At 37.6% G+C, this 26616-nt stretch overlaps 2 protein-coding genes across 2 annotated transcripts in view; one reads left to right on the top strand and one right to left on the bottom strand.

The window, feature by feature from the left end:
* LOC129566913 (nucleolar transcription factor 1-B-like) overlaps nucleotides 1–26616 on the top strand; it is a 324444-nt gene that overhangs the window by 91116 nt on the left and 206712 nt on the right. The gene's annotated exons all lie outside the window — the stretch shown is intronic.
* LOC129566910 (nephrin-like) overlaps nucleotides 1–26616 on the bottom strand; it is a 268706-nt gene that overhangs the window by 61042 nt on the left and 181048 nt on the right. Inside the window, exons 5-6 of the mRNA XM_055443300.1 lie at nucleotides 11387–11501; nucleotides 1601–1694 (exon numbers count right to left, since the gene is read on the bottom strand). Of these exons, the coding sequence (XP_055299275.1) occupies nucleotides 1601–1694; nucleotides 11387–11501 (209 nt within the window). The remainder of the gene's footprint in view (nucleotides 1–1600; nucleotides 1695–11386; nucleotides 11502–26616) is intronic.

Here is a 26616-nt window from a genome sequence, read left to right as displayed (position 1 = left end):
TATTTCTTGTTAAATTAAATCACTTATACACCAGAAAGACAAATGGCAAAAGAAAATTTATCGTACGTAATAAAGCGCATCATAAGTTTTCTTTCACACGCCCCCGAACATGATATTGCATATTGAAAAGACGAGAGCAGTGCCGCCGCCGCCGCGTTTGTCTGCTCTGCCATACACACACACACACATATCGAAATCCAAAATGGGTAGGGAGGAGGTTGGTTTTCTGTGAAGACAGGCGAAATAATACCAACTATTCATTACACGTTTCAAAATTTCGCCTTTGGATGGCTCAATCATGATTCCTTCGGTTTGTCGCTTCGCTGCTGTTAGACGAACAGTTTCCGTATTCATCTCGCACCATTTTTGGATAGAATGTTAATCGATGTGCTTCACTCAAGGCTGCGAGTCCTTCAAAACAATGAAAAAAGAAGAAGGAAAAGCTTCTTCCGAAAACAATTCCAGCAATACAATAGCAACGGCATCTTAAACCAGTCGCACCGCACATATTAGTCAGAGCGCGGAAGAAATTTCGAAGATTTTTCAATGGCACAGAGAGCGAGAGGGGAACACGTAGGAAGCATTGGTAACATTCATTTTGTTGTTTCAGTCCATTCGAAAGAGAGCAAGCTCACGAAGATTGTCTTGTTTCGGTTGAATGGCGCTGCTACGTCAGTTGGGACTTAAGAAGATTAAAACTATAATATTTACGGAAAATTAATTTCATGCCCACTCGCTATCTCCATTTCTCTTTTCTTCTCTTTCTCTCTAGCTCATGGTCGAAATCAGTATGTGTGTGCTAGTACGCTTGAATGCGTCACAAACGTCAATACGAAAAGTCGAGCAGCGGCTTTATTGGCTTTCGGGGAATGGTTCGGTCATTCTCTGCCATTTAATCGAATCATCATACATTGTGTGCCAAAATTTAACCGGTATCATATCGCTCGATGTCGAAATTTCTAAGATGCTTTCTATTTGAACAGTACGTGGGCAAATATTTGACCAATTCCCCGTATACGCTTACCCAAGTGAATGAAATTAATATTATCAAGTACGCAAATAGCTTCTCGGCATGCGTATTTTTTGCTGTCGAAAAAACGATGGATTATTAATGAAGCGAGTGAAGGGACATAATGAACGGTGGTGAATGTGGCACTGGATACATTTCCACCTTTTAAAAATAGCATCGCATACTTTTTGCCATAAAAATTAATTTATTGCGTTTATTGTCGCCGCTTGCTCGTCTAAAATGCTTCTCTTTCTTCCTGTGTTCATGCCGGAATTACGATTTTCGCGAAGTTTATACGATGACGCCGGAAATTGGTCTGAGCGAGAAAAACGGATATTATTGATGATTTTTCCTTGCCTCCGAGCCATTTTATAATCTTAGAAAGTTGATGGGCAACTTCGCTTGTTTGTTGTTTGTGCAAATTTCTTGAGTAGAAAATTTGATTAGAGATGAATCGTTCCATCAGTATAGAGACAGTATGACTTTATTGATTTTGTGCTATTATTGCTGTTGTTGTTGCTCTGAGGGATTGTTGCCTCGTTCCCCTCAATCCATATTTGACCTTAGAAAATTAAACTTGAATGTACTTACTTATAATGGTTAAATTGTAGCGGAAACTCTGTGTCTGGCTCGTTCGAAAATCCACACGACATCGATAAATGCCTTGATCGTGGCGCTTTATATTCTACAATAAAACAACAACAAAAAAAGAGAAAGAGAAACAGTTTTATCTTCTTTGTTGGATCTGTTAAGCGAAATATCATTTTTGAAATGTTAGCGCTTTTTCATTTAAGAATTTATTTGTCATCATTTGCATCTCTCGCTTCAAATTATTTGCACAGAATCTCTATCATTGCAGTGGAGCGCAGAGACAGAAAGAGAAAACATATATAGTTTCAAACTTGACGCTCAACTCAGTCAACTGCAATTGTAATTTGTTCCAAGTTTTTTCTACGTTTTTTTTTTTCTTCTGCCGGTTATTATTGTTGCTGTTGTTGTTGCACTGGCACAAATTTCACTTTATTCCTTTTCGCACTTAGCACCACTATTGTCTCGGAAGTCTTAAGTAGCAAAAAGAACATGGAATAACTTTTAAACAAATCTCACTTTTATTTTGTTTCGACGGAAATAGCGAGAGAGAGAGCGAGAGAGCGAGGGAGAGAGAGAAAAAAGACATTTTTCGTTGTGTTTTTTTTTCCTGCTGCTGTTGCTGTTCACTATTTTACGTGATGAATGTGTCAACGAATGGGGAATTTCATGTGTCTGGCCGTTGAAATTGTGTTTACTTTTCCGAGAAATCAAAAGTGCAAGGTACGATGAAAGTGACATGTCATTGTAACTTATGATTTGAACTGACTGTGATCAAATTCAGCCGGAAAATTGTGTGTATGCGCATTTTGAATGCATTTGTGAAACGAATGAAATAAATGTCATATAAGTAGCGTACATATTAATGTGGTAAATGGCATCAAACAATGCACACGAAGTTTAGCACTGCAGAGATAGTTCGAGAGTGTGTATGTGTGTGTGTGTGTGTGAGAGAGAGCGACAGAAGAAAAAAACACATCACACAAACTGGACCGAAAACTAACTTTGCACAATACGAACTCAAAGAATTTAATAACGAACATGAAATGTTACAAAAGCGTTAAATGGAAGAGGAGGAGGAAGTGGAGGATCAAGAAAACTATGTCAAATGCATAACGAAAAGCGACTACTACTTGATGACATTCACTGAATATTAAAAGCACGAAAACTCTCTAAAATGCAATAAAATGAATATGGAATGTGTTTTGTGAGAATGATAGTGAGTGAGAGAGAGAGAGAGAGAGAGAAGAAAGAAGAAGAGTAGAGAAAAGAGATTGAGTAAGAGAGAGGACAGAGATTGGAAGATCGCGACTGAGTGGGCGAGAGAAATGTGAGAGAGAAAGAGACGAACCGAGTGAAATGCATACAGCTGAAGAAACGCGAAAGCGGAAAGACGCAAATGAAAGAAACATGTTCAATGCAATTCCAGAGTGTTTGAAATAAAACTAATCATAAAGTACGACCACGATCATGCACACTGCACAGCAAACACACACAAACACTTCACAGCTCTGAAAACCGAATCCAAATCGCTGGCATTTGAAATAAACACGAAAAACCGGCAGTCTCTCATGTTTTCCATACACAAACTTTGTAGTGTGTGTGTGTATCGTAGCCGGAGCAACAAAAATTCTTATCGCCAAAAGCTCTCGCATTTTTAATAACACTTCAAAACATTTTTTTGACAACGTTCCGGAAAGCGTTGATGTTTTATCCTTCATTCATTTGCCTGTGATGTGTTCTCTTTCGGGCCGGCGCGCATGGGCATGAATTTAGTCAGTACCGTACGTTTTTTTTTCGTCACTCGATATTTTGTTCGTTTCGGCAAAAGGCGAATATTAAATTTGTGCCTTTGCAGAGAGCAACAATTTCATATCGAAACAAAAAAAATGTATTTAGAGCAACGAAAGTCCGTAATAAGGAGTAAAGCAATCGGAAACTGAAACAAAAATGTTCAAAAATATAAACAACGACGATGAAGCAAAGAAAACGAAAAAAAAAATTGTTGTCGAATATATAGCACAGCAGCTGAAAAAAACACACATCGAGAAAAGCGAACAGAGTAGCAAATGGCAGCAGCCAACGAAGTGAAAACACACGAAACGACCAAAAACTATTTTATGGATTTTGTTTCCTTTCTATTTTGCATCATACTCTCTCTCTCTCTCTCTCTCTCTTTCTCTCTCTCTCTCTCTCTCTCTCTCTCTCTGCTCGTTCACTTCGCTTTCAGTCCATATATAATGAAATCCAAATTAAATGTTCAACAACTATAATCTGCACAGTGCACACGCTACAAAAACGCCGCCACCAAAAAAAGCGAGAGAGAGAAAAAATGGTCCCACACACATACATAATAATTATGTACACGAAAAGAAGAAAAACGAAAAACCATGTAATTATTTTCACATCTAGCTTTCGAGCAACAGCAGCACCGCACGTACCCCAGTCGCAGTAGTCGCGCATCGATGTGAAATCAAAACGTGTGCGCCACAATGGAATGGAAAAAAAAATCTGAGCAAAATACTTTTGGCTACTATAGTAGTCTATGCACCCGAAAATGTATATCAGAATTGGTTTTTTTTCTCACTCATTTTTTCTTTGTTACAGACAGAGAGAAGGGAGAGAGAGAGAAAAAACCGAATCCAAAGCATGAATCACCCAAAACAAGGAAAAAAACAGCAACGCAACCATTCGAGATCATCCAAATTTTACCATACCTTCGTAAACAATTCAACACTACCCACCGATGATTTTCTAATTAAACATTCAGTACGACGAGCAACGAAAAAAAATGAAGGAAGAAAAACACAAAAATTATGCGACCAGAAAAAAATCATGTTCGTTTCGAACGGTCTGTCTGAGGGGGGGATGGAGGAAAAGCGCACCAAAGCCACGCATTTTTTTTTGCTTACACAACGCTCATTTGGAAAAATGGTACATTAATTCCTCATTTCATTAAATCTTTCTCGTGCGCTTGTTTTTATTCCGCTTTCGTTGTTCTCACCTAACTTCCCGGCATTAGCATTTATATTGTGTGCAACTTTTGTTTCATTCTTGCTGGTCATTTTCGCCCGCGCTCATTTTCTTAATATTGGTCGCAATTGTACAGCGGCCATGAGAAAAAGGCAAAACATGGAAAATTATGCATTGTCCATATGTCATCGTGCGCTACATTGAATCGCATCTGAACCGCATGCTGAAAGCAGTTGAATGATCACCGGTTTAATTGAAGTTTTTTTTGTCGTGCTCTTCGAAAGCATTGAACGCTTATTCGCAAGAAACAAATCTAAATAAATTGTTTGTATGAACGGAGGTTAATTGGTTCTGGAACTTATTCCAACTTTCAATCAAAATTGTTTGGAATATTCTGATATTTTGATTATTATCAAGCTCAACCATTTAGTTGATACAGAAATAAATTTCGGTCGATTGCTCAATTCAAAATATGTTAATTGATTTCGTCTGAGAGTGTGTGGCCTGACTTTTTTTTCATGAAGAAATTCAAAATTTCCACACCTCTATCGATGTGAAATCGAAGTACGGCGAGACGTCAAAATCTCCATGAATATTTATGAACTTTATCAAAAAATTGTATGTTTCAAACAAATGTCATAAGCAATGCTCACATTTTCGTCGCAATACTATAACGTCGAATGTATTTTATGCATACATAATTGATCGTCTACGGAGAAACTTCATCCACTTGTGTGAAATAAGGCATGGTCACGACGAAGCCCGCCTTTATATCGATCAATACCGGAAATAGAAAAACCTACGTGTCGTTCAAGCTTCTTCGGTTGCTAACGCTTGGTTGCTACTGACAGAGCTCTCTCTCCATCCCTCTCAACGGCAATCATAATTGTTTGGCATATTTCGAAAATTGAATCCACTGTCCACGTCAATGTTGTTCTGAATATTGCTTGTAATTTTGCGATATGACAGAACATCTCTCTCCCTCCCTCTCTCTCTCGGACAACTGACTAATGAAAATTTTATGTTTTACTGCAGACGGTGTGTTGTCGACTCGGCTTCAACAATTTGAATATGAATCAACAAAGTTTTCACTGCAGCGCATTAATTTGCATTTAATCAATTCGGGTTTTTGTGAGTGCTCTTCATTTCACAACTCTTCAAAATGAGGATAGTTTTGGCTCATGGACGAATTTCAAAAGGTGCAAAACCATTTTTTTGAGGTTAGACTCTATGATTCGCAGAATCTTTCATTAAATTCAAAGAGCACATACTTTCATATTCAGATGTGCTGAAATTATCATGTTTCTGGACGCAAATTCCTATGCAAACTATGGGAATAAATTTGGATCCGCATATTATGAAAAAATACGAGTTTATAAAAGGGAATTTGAGAAAAGAGTACCAATAATTGGATCTGACTCTACTTCTCTTCCTTTATCTTTCGCTGTATCCCTCTCAGTACTAGTGGTTATAGAAAATACAATACAAATCCATTAGTTTCTGGTTGTTTAAGCCGTATATTTTGTCAGTAAAATTGTTTACCCAGAATATGCCTAAATTGATGACCTTTTGACTTACGGAAAAGTTCAAGCTATGGTATGTATGTCGCTTCGACAAAATCTAAGCACACACCAAATACAAATGGCTACCCAATGAACAGATTGTCAGGCATAGGCTATCGGTTGTTCATTAGTGCGCTTGCGAATATTTGTGGTGTGTAGGAAATTGAAAAACTTTTACATTTTGCATCAATTTTGGACCAGTAAATATGGTTAAGTGGCTAATACATCCATGGCAACAGCTCACTTTACAGGACAAAGTGAAAACTCTTCTGAACAAGGAACATCGCAGCAAATCGTATTATGTATTGAATACATTTCTGTAGAATACTGCGCAGAAGAACAACGAAAGCCACTCAATTGAAATGGGATATATTTAATATACTCATGATGTGCCTAACTCTTGCATACATTTCAATATTTTACATTCATAATTTTTTCCATTGAATTCGAAAACGATTTTAGTCAAGTGCGATTTTATGCAAAGATTTAACTCAAATATTTTACTCAAGACTCAAAATTCAATACTCCAACAACTTGATAAATCTTCCGGATTCTATCGAATGATTATTCGATTTCATCATAATGGACGCATATCCTTGCTATTTATAAATAGATTCGAATCGGAACTCGTTGAAAAGGGTGCGAGTTGTTTGCTGAAAACGTCAATCACAGAGAGAAACAAAGAAATATCGTACGTCCTCTTCATGCAGAGTCATGCACGACTATGATTTGTGAATTCTCTCACTGAAAGCCGTTCAGTATGTTCAATGGCTCGAAATTATTCGACTTGTTAATTTTTATTCCGCTCAAGTGGTGTTTAATGTTTTGATAACAGTTGGCCCATAGGCATGTACAAAAAAAGTAAAATAAAGCATAGGAAAAAATGTAATTATTTCCATTCAATTTCAGTTGGAAGAAAAAATCAAATGTTAAAAGTTGCGAATACCACAGAATAGGTCATTGAAACAATTCTGTGAGTTAAACAATGATCATCGGTCAGTTTGCTGTACAAAGCAGAAATTAAAATATTGATAATGGTACACACATACATACATACATACACAAAAATCTAGCGCTTCATTTAATTCACTCCACAGAATGTGTGTGTGTGTGTTAAATTGAATTTAAATAAAATATGTAAATACAATTCACAAAAACGTAAACCGAACAAATACAAATTGTTATGCTGCTATTGAAATAATTAAATTAAATTGCTAATTAAAACGCAGTGTGGAGTGAATGAGGTGGTGCTGCATAAATGAATTCGCATACCGTCATGCATGCTGTGTTCCTTTGACTCCGAACAAATAGAACAAATGCAACGGAAATGGAAATGTTCTGAATTCATTGTGGCGTGTGTAAATTAATATCAACGATATGAAAACAAAAATGGTGGAGCGCGAGATGTTATTGCTGTGTGCGCTCGCGATAATGTGCATTGTGTCACGTCACGTGGATTTCGGGTAGTGGGATGGGTGAGGGCTGTTGGCTATGATTCGAACGAATTATGGAGTGTCAAGAATGACATATTTGGGATTTCATAAATGTCCACAACAAAACCCATTCCAAATTTGCATCGAACGCTCAATTTATTTTGCATTGGTTTTCACACGAAATGAGGTCATCGTCATCGAATGAATGGTATGTTGTACCTTTGTCACATTTTCCAGCTGTGAATTTTTTGGCCTGGAATTCCGTGTTACGTTGAAAAAAACGGGTATTATCTATTCACTGTTTGTTGATGACAACAATAGAGCCGTTGATGGTGTTTTTATGATTTGTAAAAATTATCAGTGGCAAAGATATTGCGTGGGCGTCATGTTTGAATAAACAAATGCCATTGGAATTCATTAACACACCTTTACCGGAAGCGAGGAGAAAAAACTGCTGCCAAGCAAGCATAAACGAAAGTGACATGCAATTAAATCAGTTTTTCCCACGAAGTACATGTGCATGTTGCCATTAGCCGAGCATTTGCATCAACTCATTAATCAAATTTTTTTTGTTTCACCCATTACGCCATAGCGATTTTATCCAGGTAGACACATATGAAACGAAGTTTTTCGCAAAGAATTCCGTTGCCGGGCCACATAACTTATCAGCTTTACACATTTCGTTCACATTGTGGCTTTTCGTCAGACAGATCCATAATTCCATTGAGACTTTATTTCGCATTCATGAAATCGAACACATGTAAATTTTCGTGTCATTCATTATGAACGGCATTTTCAATCATCATTCTCAAAGCCGGCCATATTCATTCATCTGGAATTTTGAATCGATCGCGATTCCATTTGACCCATGATAACAACCATCATCATCCATAGGGATGGATGGGCTTTGCATAAGAATGTATATTTTCCCTGGAATGAAGAAGAATATGCACATATGTTTTGCTCATTGTTGACGTCGACGAACGCGGTTTCCGATAAGTTCCGTTGCCAGTGCGAGAACCTATCAATTAAAAACCTATCAGCAACATATTTGACAAGTTGAAAAGTGTTTTTCGATGTACATTCCCATGATGGTAGCACGGTAACAGGTAAATTGATAATGGGTTCGGTAGAGTTAGTGAATGCAAATCGATCGATTGGTGGATGCGGTTTCAGATTCTATGTTTATCTATGCATGGCAAAAATACAGCTTATTTTGTGTGAATGGGTCATGAGTGTACGTTTTTTTCCCTCGTCAGTTCTCGTTTACCGAATCAGACGAAAAAGGTAAACAGAAACCTCGTCGATGGCAAAACATAAATACACATCTCTCTCATCGGGGAATGTGAGAACGGTTGAAGAGAACATTCGAGGCAGAAACAAAAGCACTTTTTGTGCTTGTTGCACGAAGTTTGGCTGTCGGTTTCTTTGTCATGCCATCATATATCCATGACTAACCCATTTTTTTTTCGGTAAAGTCAACGCTTTAGCGCTTGCAAAGCTGCATACAATAGGTTTGAAAAAAAAACAGTGTTTAATTTAGATAAATGAATTTTATCTAGATAAAAACCAGATGAGACCTAATTTTTGTGTTTTAATCTAGATGAAGATAAGATATTTTCTTCAATTATCTTTAGATAAAAAATGAGATAATTCTCGGTTGTTTTTTCTAAAGAAAAAACTAAAAAAAATGGGTAAAAATCTCAAAAAATATTTCTTTCGATATTTCTATGGGTGAGATTGAGAGTAGTGTATGTTTCATTGACTTTGTTACGAAAGAGAAGAGCAAGTTTCTGTCGACTTAAAAATGGTTAAAAGCGAGTATGTTCGTTTTTTGCGGGTCCTCGCGGTTTTTCACGGTTTCCGCGGAACTGATAAAAGATAACAACTTGGTGTCTTCGACAAAGTTGTAGCACTCAAGGTCTTCTATAACATTGCTGAAGTCAGTTATCTCTTATCTCTTATCAGTTCCGCGAAAAGCGCGAAAAATGATAAGAAAAAAAAAGTTCTATATAAAATTTGCTTTTTTATGTGCGCGATTTGCGCGTAACTGATAAGAGATAACTATCTTCAGCTTAGTTATAGAAGACCTCGAGTACTACAACTTTGCCGAAGACACCATGTTGTTATCTTTTATCAGTTGCGCGAAAACCATGGAGACCGCGGAGGCTAGACGGTACTACAACATACTCTACTTTAACGCCAACAGAATCATCAGAAAACATACTCGCCTTTTCAAAAATATAAATCGAAGAAAAAACATACTCCACTCTCAATCTCACCCATAGATTTTTTGCGTTGTTTATTCTCAAATTGCACGAAATAAAATTGATTTTTTGATATTTTCTACAATTTCTGAACGTTTCTTCTTGCAACTTTTTTTTTCGTTCTTTATCTATTGGCAATTTTTTCTATTCCTTTGAAATTTTTAAGTGATTGATTTTAGAATTATCTCAATTTATTTTCAAAGAAGGTAAGATAACATGTAAAAAATAAGATAAAGATAAGATATTTTGACGATTTTCTGAAATTAATCTAGATAAGATAAAAGATATTATCTTATCTTATCTTATCTTTTATCTTATCTAGATAATTATCTTTGTCTAAACACTGTGAAAAAACGACACATTCCATGGAAACTCATTTCGAAATAGCTGCGGTTACAGTCACAAAATACGACCCACATATTAAAACATCGAATGTATCAACAGCAAAAATGAACGTAAATATTGCGATGAACCCTTTTTTGAAATTGATTTTTTTTTTTGTCCCGTCAATAATAATAAATGCCACTAAAAAGTTGATGATTGAACCATTTTCAATGAAAAAGCAATTCTTCGAATCGCCGGATGAAATGGAGAATTTCTCAATTAGTGCTACTGCTACTGCTTCTGATTTTGCTGCTGCTGTCATTGCACATCATACATCTAACTGCAAACACTCTTATACTTGAAACTTTGTTTACATTTCTGTCGAAATGTAATGAATATATAATTCCATTCATTAACACAAACATACATTATTTCGTTCGAATTGAAACCACATTCATTATATTGATTCGATGCGAAGTTTCAAGTTGGAACTGCGTTAATCAATTCGAAGAAAAGTATCCGAGGAAACTTGAGCTTTTAATTTATCGCTTCTTTCCACTCAAAAAATACTGGTTGCAATGATTGCAATTATTTCCAGTTTTATTAATTAAATCATAAATTTTATAATAATTCGATTGCGATGCGCTTCGCAAAGTGTGGACGGGATAGAAATTGATTGCGAGAGATGAAAACTCAAGATGAACTACATATCAATAGCAGACATTTTCTATTTTTAATGCATCCCGCTATCTCCCATTCTCACTTCATCCCTATAATAGCAAATTGCTGCAACTTATTTCGTATTTAGTTTTTTCTTCTCCCTCTCTCTCTCTCTCTCTCTCTCTCTCTCTCTCTCTCTCTCATAATTTATGCTTCCGATCTACTTGCCTCAATCTCATTTTCGTTCTCATTCGTTCACTTTTTTTCAAGCTTCCATCAATATTTATCCTCAATACCCTACTTATGAACCGTATTCTCTATTAAAATCCGCCTTATTTCATCTAGCACGTAGTTTTCTATTTTAGCTGAGATGGAAGGCACTTGGCTCAATTTCATTTACAGCGAATCGCGTTCAAAATTTGCATTCTACGGTTTCTATTTCTTCTGCTCCTTCCGCACCAACGAATCTCCTTGAGTGCAGATTATCCGTGTGCAGAAAGAATATTTTCGTCACGTTGAGCGCTTTACATTAAGACCTAGCTCGAATGACAACGAACCGGATGAACCTACCTTGATATCCAATGTTGCCGGATCTACGTCTGCATTGAAACGAGCCCGTGACCCAAATGTCTCCGGTGCTGACCAGTGTTGAGCATCATTCAAAGGCCGTCCGCGTACGTCAAAGCTAAAAAAAAACGGGAAAAAGGGAGAATGATTGAAAAATGAGTTTAATTTGATTAAGTCAAGCGAAGATATTCATTCGAACGAGAATACTGCGAACGAAGGAAGAAAAAAAAACGTACGCTGAAATGGAAATCAAGCATCTGAATAAATAATTCCTTGCTTTTGCGATGCAAAAACAGTTCTGAAGAAAAAGTTCGTGCAAATTTTGTGTGTGTGTGTGCATGACATAGATTTAGCAACAAAGTCACTGGGATTCTCCTTAAATAAGCTGAACCAGAGAAAAATGCTATCTCAATTATTATCGTTTCGCTTTTAAAAATTTACAACCCATTCAAACGCATATATGCTTATGTGCGCCCGCTCTTTCTTTCGCACACACATAGTTCGGAATTCCATGCAGTAAAGAGTTTCTCTGCTCAAAATAAGAAGAAGAAACAAAACGTTCTGGAAGGATAGTAGAAAGCTTTTTGCTTAATTAGCCCAAACTTGTTTAAGTTGATTCTTTTGCATAAGTTATGAGCCAAATTCGTGTCATGTCACATCCACTTTCATGCACACTGCATGATGAGCGAGAGCGAGAGAGATTCGTTTCCTGCATGCTCTCATTCTCTCTTTTTTCCACGCAGTTGCTCCCTTTCCGCCAGTCATACTGCTCCCTAATTGCTGGAACGGCAACCAACACACACACATACCGAACCCGACAACATTATGAGCAACTGCAATCATTTCGCCTGCCGAAAAAGCTTTAGACAATGTTTTTATGTGCACTTACGCAAACAATCAGTTCATTATTCAAACTTAAAGTTCAACGCGCTGGCATTTTCATACAGTTTGAAATGCCTGTGCCATGGGCACACAAATGTACGTGTTGAAGAGGAAAAAACCAGACACATAATATCCGATAAAATGTTCAGAGTTTATCTTGGCCAAACGATGGAAAATGGTGTCAATCACAAGTTATTCGAGCTGCTATATCTTGGTAAAGGGATTATAAATTCAAGGAAATGGTTATATTGAGCGATTGTGTCACCTGCCACTTGAGCATCGCCTCAAGGAATGCAATGACAGTATTGCAATCAACAACTTTTGGAATATCGCATTGTTTCGCCGTTTGACCATCATCTCCATGATGACAGAAGAACATTTTAACTACATTGTTTCAGACATCATATAATGCACATTTCAACATTTTAGTCGTATTGTTCGGTGAAGAGCAGGCACATATTGCTTTGGATTTGAGGTCACAGCACTTGCATAACTTGTCCCATTTTTCCTTGACAAATGTCTTCTCTGAAACTATTCAAATGATAATTAAAAACAGTTCTCGCTCACTTTGTTTGCATATGTGTACATTTTGACTGAATTGCATGTGTTGATGGTGATGATAGCAAAATGCTTTTGCATACGAATCATCAGATGGGATTTCATAATAGAATTGTACATTTTCATGCTAACAGCATTCTTTGGTTAAGAAATTGTCGTTGAAACAAAACTTTTTCAAGATAATAAATAAGCGAAATGTTTGTGTGTTAGTTGTGCGATAAAATGAGCGAAAAGCTTGAGTTTCACTTTGTTGTAAGGAATTCATTTTTTTGGGGTACAAGTTTCAGTTTTCAGTTGGAATTATGCATAATTTGGCATCTAAAAGATGAAAACCATGTTCGATCACATCCGAGTCGGATTTTTCGCTTCTATTTTTAGCATTTTTTGCATTCACAATACTTAATGGATTTTCATTTAAAAATAATCATATCAATTGATATTTCAATTATCAAAATGCCGCATTGCTGTAGCGTAGCTATTTTTACCATCTGAATAAAGATATCATCGATGGTTGTTTATATTGCTGCCCGTGTAATGGCTTCTCAAGTTAATTTTAGCCGAGTTGAATGCCTTACTACAAAACCAAAAGTGATTCATTGAAATATCTACGTTTCTCAGAAATGATTGGCAGAAAGAAATTCTGCTCACCTTTTTCAATTCACATATAATTTCTCGATACAATTTGCATTCGATTTTTTTACTTGCGCATAAGCTTCATTTCTTCCTATAGTTTTCTTTCAAAAGACACAGTTCATATACCTTCATTCTCTGGCTCTGAGAATTATTGTTACGATTCTCGAAAATGACTTGATATTTGCAGTTATGATTTTGTTTCCCTTACTTCTTCTTCTTCTATTCCTTCCGTAAAGCAATGCTTTGGTTCATTGCATGTCGTTCATGCTCATTGAGCAAATAAAAGCTATAGAATTTAATTACCGAACAAAACTTTACATATATTATGGAATTGTATGCGAGCACAGTGAAAAGAATGTCGCCTAATGCGACCTGTATCGTTGATTCGAGTTTCATAGCCGCAGCAGCGACAAAATAAAAAAGAAAGCAACTCGAGTCACAGTAATAGAATGTGGTAAATGTGGAATGGATGGAATGAAAAACAGAATCATAGATGGAGTAAAGTAAGGAGCATAATATGGTTCATTAAGCTTTTCAACAACGAGTTATTCTATGTGTGACAAGAGTAAAAAAAATACACCCACACAAACACATCGTACAGAGAAAGTTTGAGATTTTAGCAAAGAGAGAAAGTGTGAGAGCGTAGAAAAAGGAATCGATTTTTCAGTTTGTCGTCGATGTGGATTTTTCTCTTTCTCTTAAGCAAATATCGAGTGAAAGCGCAACGGAAATATTTGTCAAGTGCTGAACAACTTGCATTCGAAAATCGAGCTAAAGTCATAGATTTACATTTTCGATGGCGCAATTCAACTTTCAATTCTCCAAAGGAAAAAAAACACAACGAGAGAGAAAGAGAGTGAAAGAATATCATTTTTATGCGGTCGTTGAGTAAATTGAACTTTTTTGTCGAGGATTTTTTTGATTTACAACCAGTTCGTAGCTCAAGTCCCGAAATCTGTTTCGATATCAAACGAAAATGCAACGTATCTTATCAAAGTTGTGTGAATGCTAAAGCATATGCCAATAAAGAGCCAAGCGAGCGAACGAAGTGAGACAGAGAAAGTTTTATCGTTTCCCTGTATCGGATGTTACAATACGAAACGAATTGTCATCGTTGTCGTTAACTTTGGCGATGACATCGATGAACGAGACAATGAACCGCTCGCTCGTACGCTTGCTCTTTCGTCGACTCTCTCGCTCGCTCACTCGCTTGCTCTCTCCCTACATGGCATGGATTTTAACTGCACAAATGCTCGAAAATTATATTGACTCAAGTCTGAAGGGAAGAAGCGAATTCATTCGAAGATTTTCAATTTTCCGTTTAGCTATTCACTTGATGGGATTTTATGTATGCATTTGATAACCGTTGCTCGTTGGCCCTCGTTCCATAATCGAACGAGTGCTGCGCGCACCACCAACAACAGCAAGAAGCAAACAATAAATTCCGAAATGCTCATGCTCAAGAGCACATCCACATTATATGGCAATCATTTCGCATCACTTAAAACAAGCGAATTTATTCGCTTATTTCTCGACTTAGAGCGACGAAAAGTCGCAATCATATATGTTTCGTGTTGTGTTTTGTGTTCGCTTCGGTCGTATATCTTTTGTTTTTACGGCTTGTACAGCAACTTCATGCATTGCACAATCAAGTCAAAAAGGGGAGATAGAGAGAGCTTTTGCGAATGAAACTGTTCGCTCGCGAGTGCAAACAAACATCGTGCACAGAGATGAAGTACTTAAAGAGTGATATAAAAAAATAAAATTTAGATTATGTGCGCAATAACTGTCAACATCTCAAGCACAATAATATGGATCGTATTGCAAACTACTTTCGAAGTGGAGAGCACCGAAAATAAACTCACCCAAACCAATATCAAACAAACGACTAAACAGATGAGAGAGAAAAAAAACCGCGCCAAAAAGAGATGAGTCGATACAGAGAAAGACAGGGACGGAGAGTGAACGAAAAAGCGACATTGTCTGAAATCAAATGGCTACTAGCAAAACTCTCTTCCAAACCATTTAGAGAACATATTTAATCAGCGATGCCATCAGCAATGAATCGTATTTTAACGCCGCAAATACTATTGCACATCTTTCGTTCACACGAACTCACACACACACCAACCAACCAACCAACAGCGAATTGATGCCAACGCTGAACTGGCTCTTGTTTCTTCTTCTTCCACAAAATAATAGATTAAAATAGATAATACCGGCTCTGTATACAATGTGACGCACGATGGCGCGAGACCGTATTTTCGAGCCAAAAGATATACACAAGATATTTGTAAGTCTCTCTTTCTCTCGCTCCCAAAGTAAATTTCGTTGTGTATCTGATGTACCGAAGCGACCGTCGAACATCGGTCGAGAGTAGACTATGAGGTTAAGCAGATAATTCCCTCGTTCAAGCATTTATTCGTTGCCACTTTTTGCTCGATTTCTCTCTGGCCCATCTCTCTCACTCTCTCACACACACACCCTATATCGCCTTCTTGTCGTCGCCGTCTCCTGCGTTCATTTAGCATCCGAATATACATCACAATTTAAGTACTATCATAAGAATGATACGGCATTTGTGCCATTTTCATTCCATTGTTTTAACAAGTTTGTTCTTATTCCCTGTCGATTTTTTTTTCTGTTGTTAATCCCGAGATTTCGACTTGCGTGCAAAGTGTTCGTGGGGAAATAAAAATTTACGCGGCTTATTCAGAGGTGAAGAGTAGCATAGAATTTCTCGTAAGCACCACGAAGAAAACGGGCTCAATTTGTGGTCGAAACGGAGAAGAAATCATTATGAACTTAAAAAAAAACTGGGCAGGGCATTTCCGTTCAAAAGCATTAAATGACATTCGATTACTTGCAAAAACCGAAACGAAGTAAAGAAAAAAAGACGTGCACACCGAAAGTGTGATCAAACTCAACTAAATTCGAAGAAACATTTGTTTTATTGGAAAACTTAATGAAAATTCAATCTGATTATTCCCATTGGATGAACTTTGGGAATTTTTCGAAAGACGACAAATCTACACTCAAGATACGATCGATCGCTTCATACAGCAAAAGAAAGATAGCAGGCAGCATATTCACACAGTCTTTGATAGAGGCAGAAAGAGCAAGATTGTGCATAGGTCTCGAAATAACTATAAATGGCGTGGAACGAAGGAATCATGTGGTTGACAAAAAGCGACAACTGAAAATCGATGTCGAAACACTCACAATGACATTTATTAATGTGTGCGGTCAGTAGGCAGTCACTCTCTCTCTCTCTCCCTGAGTCGCTTTTTCTGGATTCTTGCTGCTAAGAAACATACAATTTCGTCTTATTTTATGGTTGTGCTTAATGAGCAACGCATGCATGCATATTAATGTGTGACCATGGCAAAACGGTATGCTGATGTGTGTGTGTGTGTGTATGTGCTTATGTAATGGATTGAATATTTGCTTAGTCGGACGAATGAACGGAACGGTCGGTTGGTCGATTTGTGCTCGGTAAACGCACACGCGATAAACACATTCGAAATTGGGTTCGAATGGTCTCAACATCTGAACAAAAAAAAAACTTCGTCCTCGTATCCCAAAACTCAAAGTTGCGCTCTGAAGCGAACATTTACTCCATTCGCATCTAAGGCATGGGGTCATAATCATTATTTATTAAAGGATTAAAGTATTTGCCGTAAAGTCAGTCAGAAAGCTCATAATCACCAACGCTTTAAATTTACCTCAAATTTTCGATTATACTTCGTCGACAAGCATCAGCTTTGGAGCGAGATGGCAGGGAACGGGCTATGAAATGGCACAAAAGTATACTACGTACCATTTTCATGAATATCATAAATGCTTCGGAATCAAGGTAAACGCAAACACACTCACACATCCACCATTCAAACCATTTTCCCAGCTAAACACGTCTTTTGTTTGCAAAACCCAAAAGCCGAGCAATTGATCCATTTTTAAACGCAAAGTCTGGTTGCGTGTGGATTTCACGTAATGTTGTAATCAATTCCGACGAATTGTCGTTTTGTGCTGCGTTTGCTCGTTGCAGGCCTCGCCCCATAAACTCCAGCTAGAATATAGTCAGCAATTGTTTTGGCATTCATTTCAAATGAATTCTTCACACATATTTCACACAAACTTCAATTATGCAAGTCTTTGTCTCTTTATTGCATTCCTCAAATTTTCATTGAAGCCAGAGAAGAAGAGAGAAAAATTGTAACAAGAAATTATTTGCTCGAAGTGACCAAAATGGTATTTTATGCTGAACAAGATGCGCTCAGCGGCTAAATTCTGTTCGAGTTGTTGTCACTTAAAAAATTAATCATATCCATCGCATAACCAGAATGCTTTCGACTGACCTTTCACGAGAGGCGGGAGGGATTGGATTGAGAAAGGCTCACTTTTCTATTGCTCCATTGGAATTTCGTTTGAAATGCTTTCGGCTGATTTTTAATTCAGTGCATTCGCAACAAGGCATCTGTAAATTTTCCTGAGAATAATTGGGACAATGTGTTTCATTGGTTTTTCGTTTGGAATTTCCAGTTGTCGGTGTATGTATTTTTTATTTTTTTCATTGTACATTTTGCATTCATCCACAAGCAAATGTTGTTTTCATTCACACAACAAATTCTTCCGACCGAACAATTGAAATGTAGCATTTTGCGGCGGAAAATATGTTTGTTGAAAAGATCCCCAAAGCAAAAAACATGGATGGCTGCATGTTACATCATGAAGAACGTATATCCGGTTTGGGAATTGCAAAATTTCCATCCAGCTCGTTATCATCCATTCCATCAGAAATGTGTGTCTTTTCTTCGGCAAAACATGCTGTCAACGGACGAAAGACAACGACGAAGACGACAAAAACAATGTTTCTTATTCTCATTTTCGGTTTTTTGTTTCTCCCTTTTTCTTGTTGCGCTTCTTGAGATGACAAAATGGCACAAGCATGAGCACAGAGAAATTGCCATTCGGTTGCATCTCTCGAAATCAAATTTTCAACAATTGAAACAATGTAATTTGGTAAGCTCTCGAATGCATAATAACGATGAATATCCTGTGGATGTCATCAAACATTATGACGCTCCGAATAAAGATCAAACGGAGTGATTCTCGTAATTTTCGCAGTAAAACTGCGATTTGAAGACACATCACATTGTCGAGTGGGGGAAGGAGAGACAACGTAGCGAATGCGTATCATGATTTCCACATGTCACATTGTTGGTGTTGCGTCATCCACTCATTCTCTCTCTCCCCTCATCTCTCGCTGTTTCTTGTTCGCTTGTAAAAATCCCTCCAATTAAAGTTTATTCCAATGTAAGCATCACAGATTTATCAACATGAATATTTTCTCATTGTTGAGCTTTGCCCTGGATCTGTATATATTCAATGTGATACGATGTTTTGCTTGTTTGTTTGATAGCGTGGTTTGTTTTGGGATCTTACTTACTTAGTTATTACTTTTATCATCTGGATGCATGTTCGGGGTGTTCGGTTTAATGCCTCTCTCTCTCACTCTTGCATCCACCGCTCTATCTATGTCCCTCTCTCTTTCTCTGTTTTCAATTCAATATTATTGCCGTTGTGCTGGATGCTGTGCACATCCGAAAGTTGCGCACTTCGCAAAGCGTGCGAAATCAGAATTCAATTTCGAAACTAAGTTTTATCGTCGATAGTATATATTGTATTGTGCTTTCCGCAACAGTCAACGATAAAAGCTTTTGACGGGCTTCATGAAGACAACGGCATTGGTGCAAAGTATATAAACTAACGTTAATTAATTGCATACGCTTTATTCGCTAATGGTCTCTATATATTTATTTATTTTTCGTGTGCGCTGCTTTGATTAATGCGCTGTCCTGTATTTGACGAAATCAAATCCCGATGTCATTGGGATCACACAACGGATGGCACACAATATCAATGCTACTTGTCGCCACTGATCATGCTGCAGATGCCGTTACTGCTTGCCTCTGCTGCTGCTGCTGCTGCTGCTGCTGCTACTATTGTGCGGCGCAACCACTAAATGTGGAAATTCATTTGTACCCCAGATTTATCAAGAAGCCCACAAGCAAAGCGATAACAAAAACTCACGGTAATGATTATAAATCGAGAGCGAGTGTCATTTGCCGCGAACAAACACACACTCACACTTGACAGAGTATATGTGTGTGGTATGGAATCTCCAAGCAACAATTTATTGAAAGCAATTAAAAATTCTAATTAAAAAGTACTGCGAATGTAAATTTGGGAACGTGCAAAAAGCCTAAAAGAAATACAAACACAGAGCACCACCATCGGTGGTGTGTGTTTTTCACTTTGTGTTTGCCGAGTGTGTGTGAGAGAGATAGAGAGAGAGAGAGAGAGTGTCGCGTGAACCAATGTGACAAGGATTGTCTGGCAACTTTTTCACTTTCCTACACCGAAATAACCCCATCAACAGCGACAACGACGACGTTGAACTAACGATTCGATTGTTCTTTGGGCGACTTTTGTTGATGTTTATTTTTGCTTTTGGAAAATACGAATTGCAACAATGGGTTTTGTGTCGTTTCAAATCTATTTTTGCAAATGTTTTTTGTCGGTCTTAATTTTCCAGCACAACGTTCACGCGAGACGCTCTGTTCATTTCTTGCTTCGGATTTTGAACGGAGCGAATGTGTCTGTTGTTGTTGTTGTTGTTTGACAAAGCAATGAAATTGCGTGTGCGCGCTTGTGAACGATGTTGTCACCAGATGAAATAGAGACTCGATTTTCGTTAATTTTTTGCTTTCGTCATTCGGAGTTTTTCCTTTTCCTTTTTTCGTTCCACTTTACACAGCTTTCTTCAAAAGTTATCTTTTTTGGAATCGCAATGGGGAGAGGAACAAAGATAGAGATGGAGATGGAGAGAGAAAGAGTTGCGTAGCAAACAGCATCTCTTCATGGAGCATCTTTTCAATTCGGTCGCAGTAATGCATGCCATTCCACTTGTTTTTCCATTCACAATTCGAAAATGGAACGTAAAACTTGATGAAAATTTCCAACAAATAATATTTCAAACAATAAAATCTCATTGTCGAATGGTGTGTTTGTGAGTGTGTACCACAGCCAGCAAAAGTCACACAGCACAACCGAGCAGAGTGTTGAGCGAGCGCGCTCAATCTTTGTGTATGAGTGTGCAGTGTGCACAAACCAGAGTACGAGCCATAAAACAAAAGTTTTCTGCAGTCGATGCAGTGAAGGAGCCAAAAGACACAGAGAGAAAATAACGGAATAATGCAGCGAACAGCATCGTCAAAACAATAAAACTAGAATCAAGCAAAATTGGTCTGGAGATAACATTGAACGAGTGTAAAATTCAAGTGTACATACAGAGTGCGAGCGCGAGAACGGATGGTGAAAGGGAAAGAGAAAGACGACAAGCATCGAATGACATTTTCGTTCATTTTAATTTCGGAATCAAGTATAACTATTTTTTCTTACTTTTGCACTCATTGGCCCTTGCCACTCAAACCAAGAACGACACAGATACAGACAGTAGAAAAGAACGGTGAGGGAATGGGTTGTGTCTGTCTTGTTTTGGTGTACGACACACACACACACACCAAGGATTGTTTTATTCTTCGATGGAATTAGCAATCATTGCCAAATTTAGTGGATATTGCGTGCAGTGATGCCTGAACAAGAAGTGCTCGATATGTAAATAAATGGATTTTGGACAGCTTAATCCAAATAATTCATCACCATCAACTAGATATCGTTGTTTGTTCATTGCAGGTCTCAGCCAACATTCAACCCGGCTGCAATGTAATTGACACACAGAGAGTGAGAGCGTTGAAAACCAAATAGTGAACATTAATTTGCAATGGCAAAACCATAAATTTCCATTGAGTGGTTCTTCATTCATTTTGAAACTGATGCGCAAAATTCCAAGTGCTTTTCTTTTGTTTATTTGTTTGTTCGATGTTTGTGTCAGCGACATTTTCACTTGTCGTACGTTCGTTGCGGTTGCTGGCGCACCATCAACGATGGGAATCTGTCTATCGTTGGGTCACACAATCCAAGTTAATTATATGACAAAAAGTTAGATTTTACTACAAAATTTATTAGTTCGTAGTCTTCCTCATAGTTGAAGAGTTTTCAGTTGGGTCTGTCTCTCTGTCTTTGTGTGTGTTTTTTCCTTTGCAGGTGCATCACTCACAGCGTCGCTCTCTGTGTGTGGCTCATGCCCAATGCGTCTGCTTCATACGGCCAAATGATTTGCCGTATGTTGATCCAACCGATCGATACGGACCAGAACTAGAACTAGAACCACAACCACTGCAATTTAAACCAATTTTTGGAGCATAAACATGAGTTTTGCAAAATTTCCATTATTTTTCACTGTTTTTCATTAGCTCTAACTCGGAAATAAAGTCTGACCTCTCAAAGGTGAGTACACACACACAACTCGTCATTGACATCTTTTTTTCCTCTTCACATTTTCCGTCTGAACATTTTCAATTGATGTGCACCGTTTTGAATGTGACAGACAAACACACAAGAACAAGCTGTAAATTCACCCTACGCTCATTTGATGTTAATAATAAACTAGAAGCGATTTTATGTCTCTACTTGCCGGAAGATTACCTGATCTCATCCGTCAGACACCATATGGAATGAGAGCGCGAGAGAGAGAGAGAGAGCGAGAGAGACACAATTCGTATTTATGTATTTAAGTTAAGTTTATGGATGGTTTTGCTGTTTGATGCTGATTTGAAATACTTTTCGAGAACATTAAAAGTGAGTGTGTGTTTTTCGCATTCTATCGAAATAAAATGCTGCAGTAAATCCCATAATTTGTTTAAATTGAATTGGATGCACAAGTACTCGACATCCGGAATTTACAGTTGTTTTATGATGCAGTCCGTTTATTGTTGTTGCTTTTTTTTATTGTGTGAGTTAACTACGGTACTAATTGTTGGTCGTCATGACACCATCTAAAAATAAATTTTATAAATTTTTGATAAGCTACCCTTTTTTACACATTTTCTGATCATTCCGGTCGTTTTATCTCGAAATTGGCAGTTTTTTTTTGTTTTTCTTCTCTTTGTTTATTCATTTTTAGATTGATGAAGCTTTTTATCCTAAATTTTTGTATACTCAACGCATGGACGCGTGAAAAAGTGCCCATGCTTCAGAATTAAAATGAATACCGAGCAAGTCAGAAGTCAGTTGACTAACAGTTCATTCACGAATCCCGAAGAAAAATTGCCGAAATTATAGTAATTTCATAAATCAAATAATAACGCTGTTTAATTTTGATAATTACATCAGCTTGTTTGATGGCTTGTCAAGGTGAAAAGTCTTGAATAATTTGGAATATTTCGTGAAAAATATGTTGAGCATGTGTTTGCAACCTAACACACGAGAAAGTCGAAAAATTAAGCACACACAGCATACACGCACAACAAATTTCGGCAGAGCGCATTTCACGACAAAACCAAAAACTTTCAAAAGGGAGCAACAGCATGGGGCGGGCACAAAATTGTTGTTGCTGGTGATGATGATGCAGAGGCGGGCGTTTTGCGAGATAAGCGAACCGAGCATTTAACGGGAACACTTGTTTTATTCCAAACGGCAAAATGTTTCAGATATTTGTCGGGTTGTTATTGTGTGCAACGCGAACAGTTTTGTTTTTCTTCTTTTTTTGCGGGGAGTTTTGTAATCCGTTTGGGAAAGCGAAATTAAAACATTGTCTTCAATTAAACTTGGGCGTTGTGTTGGTGTGTGCGCGCTTCGCCTGCTCGCTCTGCCAACTTCTTCAATTTATATCGAGTTTTAATGAAGAAGCATGTAATGTAAACCTCATGTATGACTGCGTTTTGTTCGTGTCAAAAAAGTCATTTCGCAACAGAAGCAGCGCAGCGCAACGAATTGAAAAAACTCGCTCTTGGAACACAGACACACAAACACAGAGGAAAGCGAGATAGAGAGAAGAAGAGCACGGCATGCCGTTTAGAATGCCTTTGACAACGTTCCAAATATATTTTTCCCTCTCTCTCTTCCGTCCTCCCTCTCTCTTCGCCTCCTTTCTCGATTTGTTTTACATTTTAATGAATTTTCTTTCATTTAACAGTTGGATGAAAGTTTGACGTTGGTATGTTTTAATATGCCTGCACATGGATGGCGTTGTTTTTTTCGTTCGTTTCCAAGCTCAACGAACGGTTTCTTTCTCTTCACCCTGGCTTGTCATGTGTATGTGATCTTTGATGATGATGATGATGTGGCATATGTAAAATGAGAACGCTTAAATTGAGATTTGACTGGCGTAAAAATTTTCGGTGTAAATTTCACAAAGGAATTTCGCTACAAACGACACATATGCATTTTGCGTGGCTTTCGTCGGATTTGCACATCACTTCACCAGCTTTTGAAAGTCTCTTGCAGCGTGATGTGTAACTTTCTCTGACATTTTTCTACTTCTCGATGTCGACGTTGCACATAGTGACGGAATTTATGAAGGATATCGTTGATACACTGAAATATCCTCACTTTGATAACATTTCCCTCGGTGGTTGCCTTTAATTTAGTGCTAATAGATATTGCGAAGAGATACCATCGTGCCAAAATATTTCGTCAAAATTATCACTTGAATTATCGAGCTCATAACATTTTACATATCCATAGGAATTCACTCTTCATCATTCTCTTGCATCCAAAGTCTTTTGTGACAGTGATGACGCGGAGTGTGTGTATTTTTGTGATACCGTTTTTTTCACCTTCTCTTCACTTTAAATTGTGAGTAGTTTCGCTTTGAAGTGTAAAGTAGTATACATATACGGCGTAATCAGCAGTAATTAAAACGATAAATATTCACATATAACTCATGGTATCTCATTCAATTTGGTAGATAGACGACAAGCACTTTAACAAAATGCGAGCCAAGTAGAGATTGGATCGACAAAGAGACCCCAAGTACATACATAAAAAAAAGTGTACACAGTTAAGAGTGCTTCTGTGAAAATTAAATATTTCATCCCTTTTGGCATTAAAGAACTCAAACTTTCTTTTCACCATACTCCATTTTACTTTATTAAAAGATTGTAATCATTTTGAGCGAGTGAAAAATGGAATACCAAGAAATACGGAAGATAAAAGAACTCTTGATTCAGACGAGATAAAAATGCAAGATTGACATTTCAGTTTATGGAAAAACGACAGGGTATTCTGTATACGTAGCCAATGTGCGGACAGTTAATTATTCGAAGAAAAAAAACGATGAATGTCACATGAACATTGTTCATGTTGTTTTTTTTTTCTCGCTGTAGCCTCACTCACGATCGCAAAAAACTTTTCAACTTTTGCATACATTTATGAGTTAGATGTGTGCATTGAATATGTTTGATGGTTAATTTTGGCTTGCGGCTCATAGCCGTCTGATGCTAGACACTTTTGATGTTTGACACGTGAAATATCTACTCATCACAAAGATCCAAGGTTGGAGCATGCTCTTTGAGTGTTCAGTAACATCCAAATTGTCCATCATTACATCACGAGTCATCTCGATCCATCATGTGCCTAAATGGATTCTGTGTGAGAACAGTACGTATATATTGACCGTAGCCATCGCAATTTTTTTTGAATCTTTTGAAAACACATCGAATTAAGTGATGCAGGAAATTCAATTGAAACTCCTCACCTCCAACGAATAAAGCTCCATCATTTCTGTTCAAAGTAAGACAAATCACACTTTCACCATCCACGTATCCATTTTTTAAGTGGATAAGCGTATCATTGTAATCATGTCGGTGAGAAATTCATTGCGATAGAAACAAAAATGCGCGGGAGAATTGCTCTCATTTCAACCAAAAAATAAAAAAAAATGGTTGAAGCTTCGTGCCTTCATTTTTGAGCTAGACGTCATGCATATTTCAAATTCCAAATCACACGCTCTGACACATTTATCCAACAGGAGTTTTATTTCGTATCACTGGAAATTATGTGATTAAAATGCTCGGTATACATCAGAGGTTCCAGGGGTGGAATTCTAAGTCATTCCACCAAAATCGTTCGGAATTATTTTTTCGTACATAAGACCATATTGGAGTGAAAGAGAGAGATTCCACTGTTTTTCAGCGTTCCATCGGAATTATTCCGATAACTCGAGGAAGAGTGGAATGTGTGAGAAATAATTCCGGTGGCACGCTGAAAAATAGTGGAATCTCTCTCTTTCACTCCAATATGGTCTTATGTACGAAAAAAAATAATTCCGAATGATTTTGGTGGAATGACTTAGAATTCCAGCCCAGCAGTTTTTTTTTTCCTTTTCTCTGCATGAGCAGTATGCACTATGCAGTGGATAAATTGCCATTATACGGATTGTTTCACACTAGTGGTAACATTCTTGCAGTTTCATTGTGTGTTCCATGCATTCGCTACGTTTGCTTTTTCATTGTCTTCGTTTTGAGCACGTAAATTAATATTTAACTAAAATAGTCGTGTCGGTTTTAAAATGTGAGGAAAAAAGAAGAACAAAAAAGGTGCATGTTTGAGTCCAGGCCGCATTTCAGTGGCATTGAGAGCGCCAACATTTGTCATGTGCTCGACTCACTGGGCGAAAAACACACACACACATACACACACACACATCGGCAATCATCTAGTGGATGTCATCCACAATCCACATATACCTGTGCAATATGCGTGTAGGTATAGCTTACAAATCCATTATTCTATTTAACGAAGCTAAAATGAACATCCTGCGATGAGATAAAATTAAATACATGCACGGACTTTGCTTGTCTCTCTGTCTCACCGCCTCGTTTTCAAAACGTAATTCAAATGCTGCATATATGGCAGAGACAGAGTGAATAAGGCATAGATGCGTGGTTGAGCAATTCCAAAGCAAACTTCATTTTGTGTGTATCTCGTCACAATTAGTGCAGTTACACCCAAAATTATGATGATATTTAGTGCATTCGCTCTCGTACCTTTGACTGATTAGCATTCTGAATGGAAGTAACGCCTTTCACTGCAGATAATTAAATGTTCCTTTGACGCGTGGTAGATTTTCTCTACAATGTACTGGATTTCATTTCACTCAATGGCAATGCTATAATCCCTGTTATTACATACAGTCCAAAGCACAAGTTAAATACAATCCGAATGGAAATTCTATGCAGTCGACGATACTTCCA

This window comes from Sitodiplosis mosellana, unplaced genomic scaffold (assembly GCF_009176505.1).
Source record: "Sitodiplosis mosellana isolate CC-2019 unplaced genomic scaffold, AAFC_SMos_1.0 Smas_scaffold_5, whole genome shotgun sequence".
In the NCBI taxonomy this organism is placed as follows: Eukaryota; Metazoa; Arthropoda; class Insecta; order Diptera; family Cecidomyiidae; genus Sitodiplosis; species Sitodiplosis mosellana.
This window is presented reverse-complemented; position numbering and strand designations above follow the sequence as displayed.